The 16368-nt window shown below is 34.1% G+C and overlaps 2 protein-coding genes across 10 annotated transcripts in view; both read right to left on the bottom strand.

Annotated features, from left to right (window-relative positions):
* The window catches only part of LOC110102321 (mediator of RNA polymerase II transcription subunit 18), a 41406-nt gene extending 36653 nt beyond the window's left edge, over positions 1-4753 (bottom strand). For 5 of the 9 annotated variants that reach the window (XM_020830622.2, XM_028697859.1, XM_020830621.2 and 2 more), the window contains exons 1-2: positions 4662-4753; positions 4258-4407 (exon numbers count right to left, since the gene is read on the bottom strand). The gene's annotated coding sequence lies outside the window, so the exon portion shown is untranslated. Of the gene's footprint in view, positions 1-4257; positions 4408-4478 lie in introns of all 9 variants that reach the window. The other 4 variants (XM_028697858.1, XM_028697856.1, XM_028697855.1 and 1 more) reach the window with 4 other exon arrangements.
* Positions 4340-9757, bottom strand: LOC110102325 (L10-interacting MYB domain-containing protein-like). Its single transcript, XM_020830629.2, has 3 exons — positions 9027-9757; positions 8468-8942; positions 4340-4407 (listed from the first exon to the last, which is right to left on the bottom strand). The coding sequence occupies exons 1-3, from the start codon at positions 9351-9353 to the stop codon at positions 4340-4342; spliced, it is 870 nt and encodes a 289-aa protein (XP_020686288.1). The 5' UTR covers positions 9354-9757.
* Positions 9758-16368: the final 6611 nt, after the last annotated feature.

Below are 16368 nucleotides of genomic sequence, written 5' to 3' on the forward strand. Positions count from 1 at the left end.
AATATCACACCACATATGCCTCTCAAGCACTCCACTATAAATATCCCCATAAAGAACTTGCTCCATAAGAAATTACACAAAGACAATATGATGCTCAAGTCATTTTGGGGTTTTACTTGAGTTCCTCGACTCAACCATATTATGAAACATCATCACCAACATATTGAGAACTAGAATTACCACAATGTACTATCTTCCCTTTCAACATTTTCTTTTATATGGTATTTAACTTGCCTGTTGTGCTAATTCAGCCAAAGTTCATATAGCATATCAAGAAAATACTAAATATGTACAACCTTCTCATAAATATTATGATAATATGTTATATGATACATGAAATGAATGACTATTAGTGTGTAATTGATAAAAAAATTTACCAAATTCATTCGATCTATGTGGAAAGTATGTCACATTTGTGGATTCATGATCAAACACATTCTGCGCATAAATGACAATTGTTCCTTCATTTTGATTCAGTGATTGTTTCATGTCACTTAAACTTCACCTTCTTGTTGTTCGTGTAGCCGTGTTTAAATTTACAGACAATTTATTTTGTCCAAATGACCACTTGAAAGGATTTAAGCTAAACCCGCGAAAAAAATCTCCTATCAAATAGGCCCCTCAAATATAAGTATCGTGTTATAACCTAAACTGAGAATTCTAATGACAAAAGTCACACTTAACCCCCTACATTTGCTTCATATCAACTTAACCTTACAAATCCTACAAAAGTTCCTCTAAACAAGACCTACACAATCACTTCTGCTCTAAACACTACTGATGAAAACTTAGTGGAAACTGACACCAACCTCTCCCTTGCTATAGTGGGACACCCATCTCATATAATCACACCCTAACCCAAAACAAAAATGTCAATCCTAAGGCCAAAAATTGGCCACCATCTACTCCAAAAATTAATTTCCTACCTGAGGTTTGCCTCTTGGATGTGAGAGTCTTTCATGGAACAGATCATGTTCTACTTTGCGAGGATATGATTTGGTCAAGCAATCTTTCTTTTTTTTATTTTGGAAGGAAAATCAACAGTGATCAAATCAATGATCAATGGTTCTACAATATGCATTCCCTTTTTGAATTTGAAGGAAGTTGTTATAAATTCTCTTTCTCCAAGCCGGGGAGAATTTGGCTCAAATGGGATGCAAACAAAATCTCCTTTAACCCCATGTATACCGACAATCCACTCATTCATGGGCAGATTCACTATGGCTATAAGCAAACATTTATTCTTTTTGTGTATATGCTGTAAATTCTCCATCTGATAGAGCGAACCTCTGGTCCACTATCAATAGTATTGGTCCCCAAACAAACCTTCCTTGGGTGGTATTGGGTGATATTTTTAAAGCCGCTGGGATTACTCTTATCCCGAAAATTCAACATGCAAATAGTATCTCTTCATAATACCTTATATAAAATTATTGTAAAACTTCTTATAGCCAGACTTAATTTCATCATGCTTTACATCATTCATCTTAGCCAAGCAAGTTTCATTCACAAAAGAATTTCTACAGATGATGTCACATTGGCTAAGGAAATTATTGATGATTTCAAAAAAATAAAAAAGGCAAACTTCTTCTGTGCGAAAATTGATATCTTCAAAGCTTTCGATACTATCTCCAGGGACTTTATTCTTACAAGAATACAATAAAAAGGGTTCCTAAACAAGTTTATTAGAAGGATCAAAGCCTGCATTGAGAATGTCCATTATTCCATATAAATCAATGAAAATCTTGAAGACTTTTTCTCCTTTTCTTTTGGAATAAGGAAAGGATGCCCCTGTTTCTCCATACTTATTTTGTATTATCATGGATGATCTCTCTAATCTTTTTCTACAAGGAATCAAGAAGAATAATTAGTTTGCTACATATTTTGGGGGCCTTCATATTTTTCATATTTTGTATGCAGATGTCCTACTTGTTTTTGGGAAGGCCAACAACCAAAATCTTCTAAGTTCTAAAGGACATTCTCAATCACTTTAAACTTCTATCTAGTTTAGATATTAATTATGCTAAGAGATCCATTATCTTCCCCAACAACACTACCATCTTCTCCAACAACACTACCAACCAGCTTGATCTAAACCAGGTGCACCATATCCCAAATACAAATCAAAAAATCACCTACATAGGGATCCCCATTTCCATGAAGAGGATCCACACTCAAGACTTCTCTCCGCTATGAACAAAGCTTCCAATTTGCTAGATGGTTGAAAAGCAAAGGCTCTCTTTTTAAAATAAAATTACAATATCCAAAATTCACTATTTGGAACAATATAGCATACTAGATCAGAGAAGAAATCTCACCTAAAAGTTCCTATAAAATGTTAAATGATCTTTGCTCTAGGTTCTTGTATCATGGGGACATCCACCACAAACTCATGATCTAACACTTGCAAACCTATAGAATTTGGTGGCCTTAGTTTACTTGCTTTCCTTGCCATGATTTTTTCCGACAATTAATCTTTGATTTGGAGACTATAGGAGGCTCAAAGTTTTTGATCTAAATGGCGGAGAGGCAAATATGGTTCTATTTGGAAGGTTTATATTGTTAAAGGCTCTAAATATTAGGAAAGTATTAAAATGGTGGTTTCCACTATTAGACTATTGTTAAATATCTTGTTAAAGATGGGGGAAAACTCTCCCATCTTTGGGATCCTTGGGAAAATAGGATAAGTTTATCTGAGATAAATGATGTATCTATTATGTCACCTGAACAGAATATTTTCCCCCCTCTCTTCTATCATTATAAATGGGAGATAGCGCACCCCAAGATTTATCCTTGCTGCTAATCCTGAAATTATCTCTAAGATAAATATTGGTGATATTGTGGAAAGTGATTCGATTTTGTTCTCTAGCTCCCCAAAGCCTAATTTTAAGAGATTTATTCAAGCTTACTATGCCAACAATGTTAGGGTCTCGTGGTAGAAATATATATGGTGCAAAAGATGATCTTTATGATTTTACGCATATGCTTGCCAGGCCATGGTAGGTGTTTTAAAAATTGATAAGACTTTATCTCTTCGTTCTATTCATTCTCACTAGAATTGTTCTTTTTATTCTCTAGTTGATGATAGCCCTATACACTTATTTTTTGAATGTGATTACACATTTGCAATCCTTTGCAATATTCTACATGCTGCTGATTCCTTTCTTATGAGACCGAACATTCACCAGGTTTTCAAAATGATTTATGATATACATAATATACCTACCTGCACTAAAGACAGCTCATTCCAATCTCTATGATGTGTCATTTACTTTATGGAGAGAAAGAAATACTAGAAGGTTTGAAAATAAGATCAATTGCATGTCTACATTATATCATAATATTCAAAAGGCTATAATCCAAAAACTTATCGCTAAAGACTACTATGAGCAGCTCTTTTTTATTCGTGCCTAACTGGATATGATAGGGACTTGTCCCTTCCAATGTCACTCGTAGCCCGTAGAAGGCCTTAATGGCATCTGGGGCTCTTGGTTTTGATCTTCACAATGATTCATTAATGGACAGTACTGGCCCTTCTCATTCAAGAGTATTATACTTTCATGTCCTATATTTCATTATTTCTCTTTTTGGTGGGTTTGAGCATGTTCAATTTTGTTGCATCTCAAGGGTCTTCTTTCTATATGTATTGAGTTATATTTCTTTTCTTCATTTGTAACTATTCTTCATAGCAAATGAATGGGCCTTGCCCTCAATTTACTTAAAAAATAAGCATTATAACCTGGACTACTTTGATACAGGGATTTCAAAAAGATAAAGACCCCGACCTATAAACCCCAACTCGTTGACATAGCGACAAACCTACCTTGGCACGACTTCACCTAGCACTACCTAATGCAATCGGGATTTTTGCTTGATTTTCTTTCCCACAATTCCCATTTCACCTTCATTCAGAACAAGGAAAACCTAGGGCATCGCTCTACTCCTATTCGCCTTCCCCTTCTTCTTGTAGTCGCCGAGCATCTTCCCCCTTCTCCCTAAACCTTAGCCGCTAAATTCTGAGGAACTGTAAAACAATAAATTCTAAGCAACTTTATGACTGGTATTTTGAATTCCAATTATCACAATGCGATTAACTTATTACACACGGCATTCCTGCGATACCTTTTTTTCTATGGTTTACAGCTTAAGCTCATTGCTTGAGAGGGTTAATCGATCCCATATTGTTTTTTTCACTCCATATGAAATGAGCGACGCAGAATATGAAAAAAAAAACCTAAGTGGCAGAAGATAGCTTACAATGATTGAGTCTCCGCCAATGAAAGAATGAATCTCGGCAATTCACGAACAGCTTCCAAACCCTTCCCAAGTTTCCAACTTGTCATCCGCCATTAATAGCATCCTCACAACGTCCACACCGCCAGAAGCCACTGTTCAATACCTGAAACTCTGCGCAAAAAGAACAGTTAAATAATGATACTAAAAAAACCCAAAAACAGCATCTTTGAGCGTATACGAACTCCAACACCTGCAATAGCTCGCTTCTGCCCGCTCAAAACAAGAGAGAGAAGCAAGCAGCAAAGAAAAAAAAATCGCAAAAGTGGCAAAAAGGAAGGCCTAAAAATGAAAAAAATAGCACTCTGAGACCTGGAAGACAAAAATCCAAAAGTTAAGAGCGGCGGGAGTAGTAACTACTAGCTTACGCTTGGTATCGCCTGGGAGGGAATAGAATTAAGGGGAGAGAAGCCGTATATTGGGAATCCTGAGATGGTGTTCTTCACTCCGATCATTCGACTCCCCGCCTCATTTCGGTAAATAAATGTGATTAAGGAGCAGGTTGTGAAGTTGTTGTCTAGAAAGTTGCTTTCTAAAGTTGTTGTATAAAAATCAATAAATTTTATTTGGGTGGCATAACTGTCGAGTTGTTGTGCTGCTGCTGTATGACAACAAATTACCTGGTTACCCTTTTATACATTTAGATAAATATAATAATCAACTACTTTTTTAAATAAAATTAATTAATTTTATCAAATCTTTTATATATCAAAATACTACAAAATTTTGTACTCAAAACCAATTTATATTAATCTGATGTAGATGTTGATCAACAGGACTTTCTGGCAACCATTGCTGCAAATTACAAAGGGGGGTGTGTGAGGCCTAGGGAACATTTTCATTATCCAACAAGGGCCATTTGAGCACCACAGCAACAGAACCATATTCGCAGTCAAATTACCTGCCTCCGATATTTCAAATGTAATTAACTTCACACTGGTGCTCCATCTTCACAAAATTAAATTCATCCATATTCACAGTCAAATTACCTGCCTCCGATTTTTTTAACAAAAAATAAAATAAAATTTTATGCAATTGATTGACTTTCATGTAAATTTGATTACTTAATGTTGATAAATATTAAAGAAACAATTAGTAATGTGATGATCACTAAATGCAAGAAAATATAGTTAATTAAATTGTTATCGGTTAACTTTCGGATGGAAAATAGATGAGAGTCAACAACTTAAACAAAATACAGCATGCTCTTATAACTTATAAGAGAGAACTTTCAGATTTAACTATTGCTTATTAAGCATTACACATTCAAAATGCCGTTGTCTAGTAGGCACACAATAGATGTCTGAACTTCCCAAGAGATAATTTTGTAACAGAATATCACTTCATCCATCCCAAGAGCATGTGTCATTGTCTAGCATGCACCAATGAAATGTCACGGGCAAGAACAATTTTTTAGGAAATTATAATGAAGAGACACAAAAACAAATTATTCAACATAGGGAGAAACGAAGGTTATGGTCTGGTTGTCTTCCAAACCAAAGAGAATTCTAAAACCATAAAATGAAACAAAACTATTAAAATATGAGATAAATTAAAAGACAATTGTTATTTATAGGATTTGAAACAATTCTTTTGCAGTTCAGATATCTATTAGAAAGCAATCTTTTGTATGATAAGAAGCTGAAAGTTGGTAAAGCATTATTTAATAACCTCCACCAAAATGTTTCCACCCTTGCATTCAGCTTTGCGTTTTTCAAACACTTCCAAAACTTTTATTCTTCAAAATGTTGATTTCCCGCCGAATAAGCCATTGCTGAAATAGACTTACCTGAACCTTCTTGAATAAGTTCCAGTTCGTCATCCTAACTATTTGAAAAAAAAAGTTGAACTTTACAAATTCTCTCTATTAGCTCATCACCAAAGTATTTCTTCATCTCAGCCACATTCCAACTTCCTTCCATTATAAAGTCATTAACAGTTTTCACATTGCAGTCTATGCTCCCCACGAACGTTGGCCACTTGTTAAGGCTCATATCCATGATCCATATACCATTGAAGATATCAATTGACTCCCCATTTGCTATCTTCCATCTCACTATCTTTTTAAGACACCTACCTACATCCTTAATTAGTTTCCAAGCTGGTGAACAAGATTTCTTACCAGCATTTTGATCCCAGATCTTTCCATATTTCGGGTATAAGCATTTATGCAACATAGAGTCTTTATCATGTACATATTTCCAAGCTAGCTTTGCTCTTAAAGATCCCATTTTGATAGAACAAGTGTATTTGTGCATATGTAGACGATGTAGATAGATTGTTTAATATATAAGATTTATAACATGATTAATCAATGTTGTTATTTCGTTTTCTTATTGATCTTATTTATATAGTAATGCATGACAAGCATTGTAATGTAAAGGTGAGCATGCATGCCTCTCACCTTTTAAAAAAGTTGCTATAAAAATTAATAGAACCATCACAAAATGAATGTGGACTGATAGATATTTACTTGTGTAAAGAAATATTATGAACAAGATACTCCAAAGATATCATTTCTCTGTGCATAAATTTAAAAAGATATATTAGTAGAATAAAAGTAACACTTTTAATATATAAGATTTATAACATGATTAATCAATGTTGTTATTTCTTTACAAATATTAAAAGTAACACTTTTAATATATAAGATTTATAACATGATTAATCAATTCCATTCCTGCATATATGTATCTATATGTAATGAGTCTTTTAAATTAATTCTATGCACAAAAAAATGTCTCAAAAAAAGAATTACAGAATCCTAATTGAACGAAAGGAAGCTATGGAATTGCTTGAGTGAGGCTCCGTGGAAAAAACTGATTCATTTAATGATTGCAGGAAAAACATGAAACACTGAAATGAAATGGCAAAATACTTTTTCATGTGATGTTCTAACTAATCGTGACTCCATAAACAAAAGATAATCGATGTGAATGACAGTACTATTTACTTGCAAGCACAGATTCTAACATATTGTTAAAAAATTTATTGTAGAGAATGCGGAAAGCTATGGAAGAAGAAACCTGCAGAGAAGATAATCACAATCCATTTGATATCTTTCGCAGCATTTAATACCATCAATCAGGCGAATCTCTTGCTTTGATAGAATTATATATCATTATAATTCAGTATTCCAATGAACGAGAACTGCTCCCAAAAATAAATTGAAAACAACAATTTTTAATGTTTTCTTCTTATAATATAAAATAGAATAAATCACTAGTGCATTAGTTCATCCCAAAAATAAATTGAAAGCCTTAGAATATTAGAAATTTAATTAGTCATTGCATTTTGTCGGAAAGAACTGATACTTTATGGAAAAAATAGTATATGAAAACAGAGTTGAGTGATTTGTGTATAACATGCAAAACCGTGCTACATGATAGAACGAGAATTGCTCCCAAAAATAAAGTGAAACAACAATTTTTGATGTTGTCTTCTTATAATATAAAATAGAATAAATCACTAGTGCATTAGTTCATCCCAAAAATAAATTGAAAGGCAAGCAGTTGAAGGACATCTGAAAATGTTCATGGTGGCTGGAGCATTTCTTTTGTTTCCTTGGAAGGCTAGAACAGACCTATCAATTTTTACCAATAATTACATTGCATGAAGGACTTCTCCTTCGCTACAAAGAAGAAGCCAAAGAAACAATACCTGATCAACATTGATGATCCACAAAATGAAGCACTAGTACTTTTGGTTATTCTTCCATTCTCAGTTTGGTATTGCTCTTAATTGACTTCCTGTGAGTAATCTTGATTGTTCAAGAATAACTACAACAAGTATCAGAGCAAAGGGGACAATACCAACGCAAAATTTTCTTAGCTAATCAATTTTCTTAAAAAGGTCCTTAGCTAATCGATTTTTTCTAAAAAAAACATCTATATATACATGATATGAGACTTTCATGAGTACTATGTCTTTCTTTATATAAAAAAAAATGTTCTTAAATTATTATAACATACCAATATTAGATACAGATAAAAGAGTAAGCAAATAAAGGAGTAAATATACAACAACAACAACATCAAGCCTTTATCCCACTACGTGGGGTCGGCTACATGAATCCTTTTTCTCCATTGTGTCCTATTAAAAGTCAAGTTCTCGTTTAAATCTAATAAAGAAAGGTCATTCCTAATATTTTCTAACCAAGTATTTTTAGGTCTACTTGGATCCTCGAGAAGCTTGGTTGAGAACAAATATAGTTGCATGTCTTCAAATACTTCAGGTGTTTGTTCAAGCACTTTAATGGCAGTCGAAATGGAGGATTTCTCGAGTATTGACTTTGATTCATTAGTTTCTGATGTAATGTTGGTACAAGAATTGACAAGCTGAGTTATTTGACTTCTTAGAAATGTTGAACCAAAGATTTTTTTCCTTCTACCGGTTGACGTTGTAGATGAAGGACGTTTCAATTGAATACAGTCATTAATGCTTTCAAGTTTCTGTGAAGGATCTTCAAAAGACTCAGAACTTACATCAATGTTCTCAGAATCTTCAGTAACATTTTCATCATGGAGTCCCTGGTTTGGAGTCCAAGCATGATCTCCGGTAGCAACAACACCTAGGAACATAAGATCAAGCTTATCTTCAAGCTCAGGATCAATGCCACAGTATCTAAATTTTTTTGCATTTGGCACAACCTATAAAGAAAATTTTTATTTCAAATAAGTAAAAAGTATAATATGAAGGTTCAAAGAGAGAAATAAATGTAAATTAATATTTACCTCTAATTTCTCTTTCCACCATTCATCGGGTGCGTCAATGGTTTTTTTCCTAGGATCCCAACCCAGTCCAGTGGATCCACGCTTCAATTCTTTCCATAATTTCCAATCTTTTTTTAACTGATCCCATTTATTTTTTAACTGAACTTTATCATACTCTCTTCCAGTTTTATCATAAAAATTCTTAATTAAATTCGTCCAACCCTCTTTATTGAAATGTGTGGTTGGTCGGTTACCAAGTTCAATCTCCCTTAGACATAAATCACAGAATATAATCTTTACATCTTTCTCCCATGTTGCGGATGGTCCACCATCTTTCGGCTTACCCATTTTAAATCTTACTTGTTGTATTATAAATTGACTGAAGAAGGATTGTAATGGATAGCATATGAGTACCTAAAATAATTTAGAAGGAAATTACAATTTACTTTGAGATATAAAAAAAGGTAATAAATTAGGAGAAAACATACATAAAGTTGTCTGATACAATATAGACCTTAAAGTTCAATTTTCAGGTCTTTGGATAGTTGTCACAACAGAACTGTCCATGAACTAATACAATTAACCACCCTAAAGCCTAAATCACAATGACCAATCTCTCTAGGCTCTGGTTGGAGTTCTGTTTAATGTCAAAAATTTCTGTGATATAATCAAGGTTTGAGATGATTAATAAATTCGTTCTTGATATAGATTCAAAGGCCATGATAATAGAATAAAGAAAACCACTCCATCCCCATGTTGGGCATGCAGAAGAAGCTCCATTAATGAACTAATGATAATGATATGTGATAAGCAAATTACAATTAATAATGTTATAGGTCCAAAAAGACCATGACAGAGTCACAGAATAAAGCATACTAAAATTCGCCTTCGTCTCTCTCCTTTTCACCGGAATAGAGACGCAAGCAAGAGAACTTTCCTTCTCGTCTCTCGCTCTCTCTACCTTACATCCAGAGTGAATAAAAAAAACCTAAAAAAACTCAAAATCTCTCTTCTTCCCAAAAGTTACGAAAGACAAAAGGAAGAAGATGAAAAAAAACTCAAACCTTTATTTGCTTACAGCCAAAGACTAACGGGAAAAAATCCCTCCCGTCGCTCTCATTTCGGGCCGCTTTAACGAAAGGTAGCAAGGGGAATGGAGGCTTGAATTTGAACAGAAGATCGTAGAAAAAGTCGACGCCTTGAAAACAATTAAACGCTGGGTATAACAGAAGATCGTAGAAAAAGCAATGGGTGCTGAGTTGAAGTGCTCGTTAAGAAAATAAAAAAATGCTCCACATTCTCCATCGTTCGGAGACAGACCGAGGAATGGGGATTTGCGAATAGGGGAGGCGGGAGGTGCTGGCTTGAAGTGTGGTCGTGAGAGGAGGGAAGAAGAGTCGCAAAATGCAAAAAAAAATCGTAGATGAGCGAAATAAAAAAGGTAAGAATGACGAATCTCATACCGGCTGAACTGACGAGCGACCTCCTACCGAATGGAGCCGAGGATGCAGCCCGCTGGAGACGATCGCGTATGAGGATTGCGAAGATGACTAGCCTTTTCAGATAATCGGCTGTGAGGAAGATTTGCACCATCAAAATGTCCTGAAGATAGGTATGCTAACGAAGACGAGGGCTGTATATGGCGGAATGATCGGCAACTTCCGCACTAATTGGGGCAGTAGCGTCATTTTTAGGCTTCGAAACAGCAGAAAGCAGCCGATCGCGGGAGATAAGGTTCGGTCGTGAGAAGCAGCGAGCGGCAGCAAAAATTTTCGTAACGAGCTCTGCCGCGATCGTCCCAAATAATTGTTTAACTGCATTTTAAATAGTAAAGCAGCCGTGAAGCGGTCCCAAACGAAGCCTAAGTGATGCATGACTTGAGAAAGCTGTAACCAAAAATAAAAATAGTTCGAGTATGAGACACAATTGGTTAGGATTATAATGTTTATTTCATTTATTGGACAACATTAATACTAGAAAATTCTCCCAAAAAAATACTAGAAAATTTAATACTTCTAGAAAATAATTATCTACTATCAAGTGTATCACCTTTCAGAGAATTTATTGGCGAATCGAGAGAGAATAGACTTGAGAGAGCTTTAGGGCAAAAATTAGGGTTCTCCACCACCACTATTTTTCTGCCGTCTAGGGAGGTTTTCCTCTCCTTCCACAACCTCATGGCCTTAAATGACTTCCCCCCTCTCCCCAATGATTCTCTATTGGGCCCTCCTCATACCGCTCATGCAACTTCTTTGGCAAACAACTTCTCCCCGACGGAGCTTATTCCGGATGAATTTCTTATGACCTTTGTTCCACCTAGCCAAAAACTATCCTTCACTATGGATGACCTCTCTGAATGTACATATCTATGGAACTTATCTTTAGTGGGATATTCCATTGGTCAAAAGCCTTATTATGAAAGGCTACTAGCTTCTATGAATAAGTTATGGACGTTAAAAGGTTATATATCCCTACCTTAACTAGAGGAATGATTTTTTTCTATTAAAATTTATAAATATGGAAAATTATAACATGGTCTACTCATGCTGGTCATGGTCTTTGCTAGAGAAGTCGTTCATTACATATAAGTGGTCCCCCAAATATAAACCGAAAAGAGATGAGTTCACTTACATTACTCCTTGGGTAAAAATTCTTGGCATTCTTCTTGCCCTCTGAACTCCACTTGGTATTTTGAAAATAGCAAGTTACATTGGTTTTCCATTATCAGTGGATTCCTTGACTGCCCAACGCACAATATTAACCTTTGTCATGGTTTGTATTCATATTTCCAGAACCTCTACCCTTCATAAGGATATCCTTTACTGATTGATGGTGAGGAGTTGTGCTTGAAGGTTGTCTATGATTGGAAGTCTTCTCCTTGTGAGTCATGTGGATCCATAGTGCATCCTTCTTACCTCTGCCCTTCAAATCCTAATCCAATCCTTATTGTGCAAGACATGATTAAACCAGGAGGTAGGAGTAAAAGTGGAAATCCTCGAAATTGTTCCAAGTCGGCTAGTTGGAATGTTAGAGGGTTTTAAATCCTTGAAAAAGTAAATGCCTACAAAGATTTTATTAGCCAGCATAAGCTAAAAAAGTTTTGTGTTTTAGAAGCCAAAATACTTCCTTATAGTTTTTCTGAACCCTGGTTTTTGAACTCTCAAAAGCTTTTTGAAAATAAAGATAGCTGTCATAATTACAATCCCTCTTCACCCTAGAGGATCTGGCTCAAAAGGGATTCTTCTTTTATCTCCTTCACCCCTTATCTTCTCACACCTCAAATTATTCACGGATCACTTAGCTCTGGATATTCTCCACCTATCATTCTTTCTTTTATATATGCGGAAAATTCTCCTTCTGATGGAAGAATTATTTGGTCCCAACTCAAAGATTTGGCTATCTCTATTAATCAGCCTTGGATTTTCGTGGGTGATTTCAACTATATAGGTTTGATATTGAAAAAGCAAGGAGAAACTAGTTGCAACATACAAGGTTGGGAGTTCTAAATTATGCTATTTTTTACACGGTATGTATGATCTTTTATTGGTGGGATTATTTTACACATGGTTGAATCAGAGGGTTAAAAACCCAATTCATATTAAATTGGATAGAGCACTAGTGAACTATGAATTGTCAAATTATTTTTGGGCTTCTTACTAAAAGGTGGAGCCTTTCAATTGTTCGTATCACTCTCCTCTGATCATTTTCTCGTCTCTTATTCCCACTAACCTTGTAAATTAGACTTTAAAAATTATTTGGCATGGATGGATGGTTACTATGAAGCTGTGTTGGAGGCTTTCTCTACACAAACATAGGATTCTCTAATTGGCTCTTTATACTTTAGTCAGTAAGCTTTGAAAACAATTCTGAAAAGGAAATATTGGTCTACAACTAACTTCTTATTGTACTGCATTGGTCGACAACTAACTTCTTATTCCCATTTCACCTGCTTGGTGCAAATGGATTATTGGTTTTTGGCGTTACTTTAACCCATAATGTTTTAAGTCTTAAGCATGTTCTTAAAGAGTTTGTTGATGCTACTTGTCTTAAGATTAATCCTAATAAAAGCTTGTTGCAGTCCAAGCTCTATAGTATGTGATTTTGATTATGACAAATATTATTGATTGAATTATTACTTTTCTCAATAAATATTTTGGACATTCTTTTATCTATGAACACTAACATTGCAGAGAAAATATATATTGCTCAAGGCTACTAAAAACTCAAAATTAGGTAGAATAAGATGTCAAGTAAAAGAGTATGTACTTTTATTTTTTATTTATTTTTTTAATTCTTTAGTCTGCCCACATAAGAGTGTATGCAATTGGATGACCATACACACACACATTGGGGGAGTGAAAAAATTTTAAAGTTTATTTTTTTTTGGACTAATCATATTATATGACTTACAATCATACTATATGACTTACAATCATAATGTACTATCATTTTGATCTAAAAATTTGAGACTTCAGATAAATTAAGATATTCAAAATTTAAATTTTGAACTAATCATACTGTATGATGTGATTCATGTTGTATGAAAATTCTAAATCTTACTTAAATTAATCCTCATAATTAGTCAACCAAATCATGGTTAAATTAACGATAACCAATCATATTTTATGATGTCAATCATATCATAGGATTAGCAGAGATGAAATTTGGTCGTCCCAAAGATCGTACCAAACAAAATTTTAATTTTTGAACTAAATATAATATATGATATTCACATTGTATTAGATGACCCACTTAAAATCAACTAATCCTATTATACTATGAGAGCAGTATGGGATGATTGATAGAGATGATTTTTAATCATCCCAGAGATCCTCCTCTACGAATGTAGAGAAATTAAATAGATCGTACTTGACATCCTCACAATCGTACTGTATGATATGTTCAAAATTTAAAATTGCTCTTCTGATTGAGTATTTACATCATACTAGATGGGTCTAGTTTTTTTGAACTGATCATATTTCATGAATTCTAATCGTATTGTATAAATAGAGAAGGGCATATTAAATTTTTAGGGTTTCTTGAAACCTAATACTTAAGCAATATTTGAAGAATCTCTTAGTAATAAAGAAGATTGTGTGATTGCTAAAGGAACTATGAGAGATATACTTTTGAGAGAAAATCAGGGTTTAAGAGGAAGGAGAATGTCAGGTTGAGCATGAAGGAGTGTGAGGGGATCACATGATTACTCTAGGTTATCTACACCCTTGCTCCTCATGTGGCCTTGGTGAGTCCTTGAAGGCTCTATTAGGGGAGAAGCTTTGAAGTTAAGTCCACGAGCTACTATGCCTTCTCTTGGCGGGAGTAAAATATTGGAGGTACACTGCCTTCTCTATGAGGGAGAAAAAGCTTTTGGATTCTCTATCTTCTCCAAGAGAGAGAAAAATGATTAATGGTGTGTTTCTATCACTGGGATGGTGACATAGCTTCCGGCACTCCATCGTATCAGTTTTGATTAAAGTGAGTCTGTAAGAGCTTCTCTACCTTGTTGTGGTAGCAAAAGGAGTGGACGTAGGTCAAAGTTGAGCGAACCATTATACAAATTTTTGGTGTGTTGTTTCCACTTTTTGCACCTTTACGTTTTTCTGCATTTTATTTCTGTGATAATTGCTAGAAAAAATATGAGATTATTGCTTTGTTTTGAAAGTTGGAATATCATTATAGCTAATTAATATATTAAACAAAATCATTCACTTACGCAATCAACTAGAATTTGGTAATGTCAATTATTGTAAGTTATATTTCAAAAATATTGTTATTATTATATTGAAGTAAGATTTTTTTTTAATTGCCAATTCATCGCCCTATTGGTGCGCCTCGAGCTAGTCCTATGAGGTTTAACAACCTTCTTAAACTTTCAAGTGGTATTAGAGAGGGTGTTGAAGTTTAAATTTTAAAATCTTCAAGAAAAGATCAATGGCATATTTTGGTAATCAAAATATTGCAAAGGGTTATTAAATGGTCTATCAACCACTATTTAATAAATATACTATTTAATTTCTAAAAATTTTGCATGTCTAACTTTTGTAATCTATTGATTATTGCATGTGATTTTAGTACAAAAAAGTTGTATTGGACCATCTAGTTTGATTAATGACAATAAAATGTAATTAACGTTTAATAAATTGAGCAGTGGGGATAAAGACTTAGTTCAATTAAATGCTAAATGCTTGAACTATTTTTTTTGTTCTTTAAAATCTGAAGATTATATACACGTATCAACCTATACTATGGGGAAGGAGATATCGAATAAACTGTGAATAACATGCGAGGGAACTAATGAAGTAAAGTAGTCTAGGTTAAACATCCTACTTCATGACTATGAGTTATTTCGCATGAAACCTAGTGAGTCAATTTCAAAAATGTACAGTAGTTTTACATAAATAGTGACATCCCTACATGCATTGGGTAGAAAACTTTATAATTGCAAAAAACTTAATAAAATCCTACATTGTCTGTCTAGTGCATATGATGCTAAAATCACTGTAATTACTGAATCTAAGGATTTGATTGTCTATTCTATTGAAAATTTGCTTAGGTCACTCATTGCCTACGAGCAAGGAGTGAATCAAAAGAAAAGTGATCTAGGTGAAAAGAATGAGAAAAATATAGCACTTAAAGAAAATGAATCAGCAAGTGACAACTATGCAGCTACCCCAACCTAAAAGCTCACCCAAATTTAGAGAACGGTGAAGAAAAACAAAAATTCAAGAGGGATAGAAGAACAAGTTAAGTTTTCATTTCTTTCAATCAAAGACATTAACACCTATGTGATGCCTACTAACTAGAAAAATAAGTTAAGTATTCATTTCATTCAATCAAAGAAATTTACACCTCTAGGACACTAGAAATTCTTCATATGGACCTATTTGGACTAGTTAGTAGAACTAGCCTAGGAAGAAAGACGTATGAATTTGTAATAATAGATGACTTCTCTAGATTTACTTGGGTTAGATTCCTAGTATGTAAGAGTGAATCATTTGAGAAATTTAGAACTTTCTCTACCTAGATTCAAAGGAAATTAGGATGTGAAATTTTAACCATTCATAGCAATTATGGTGGAGAATTTTAAAATGATATGTTTGAATCTTTCTCAAGAGATGGGTATAGAACATAACTTCTCTACTCCTAGGATCCCTCAACAGAATGAAATAGTTGAAAGAAAAAAAAATAGAACTTTGGTAGAAGCTGCTAGAGTCATGCTAGCTGAATACTCACGCCCTAAACAATTTTGGGGAGAAGCACTAAATACTGCTTGTTATGTTTTAAATAGGATAAATATTATATCCAAGATAAATAAGATATCCTATGGACTCCTTAAGGGTAGGACACCCAACCTTTCTCA

This window comes from Dendrobium catenatum, unplaced genomic scaffold (assembly GCF_001605985.2).
Source record: "Dendrobium catenatum unplaced genomic scaffold, ASM160598v2 fragScaff_scaffold_1019, whole genome shotgun sequence".
Taxonomy (NCBI): Eukaryota; Viridiplantae; Streptophyta; class Magnoliopsida; order Asparagales; family Orchidaceae; genus Dendrobium; species Dendrobium catenatum.

Excerpts from the sequence above, each read along its gene's own strand:
- LOC110102325 (XM_020830629.2), bottom strand. The coding sequence starts at position 9,353 with ATGGGTAAGCCGAAAGATGGTGGACCATCCGCAACATGGGAGAAAGAT. Across the intron at positions 8,943-9,026 it reads GGTGGAAAGAGAAATTAGAG|GTTGTGCCAAATGCAAAAAA; the intron begins GTAAATATTAAT and ends TTTTCTTTATAG. Across the intron at positions 4,408-8,467 it reads CAAGCTTCTCGAGGATCCAA|AGTTTCAGGTATTGAACAGT; the intron begins GTAGACCTAAAA and ends CTTTTTGCGCAG.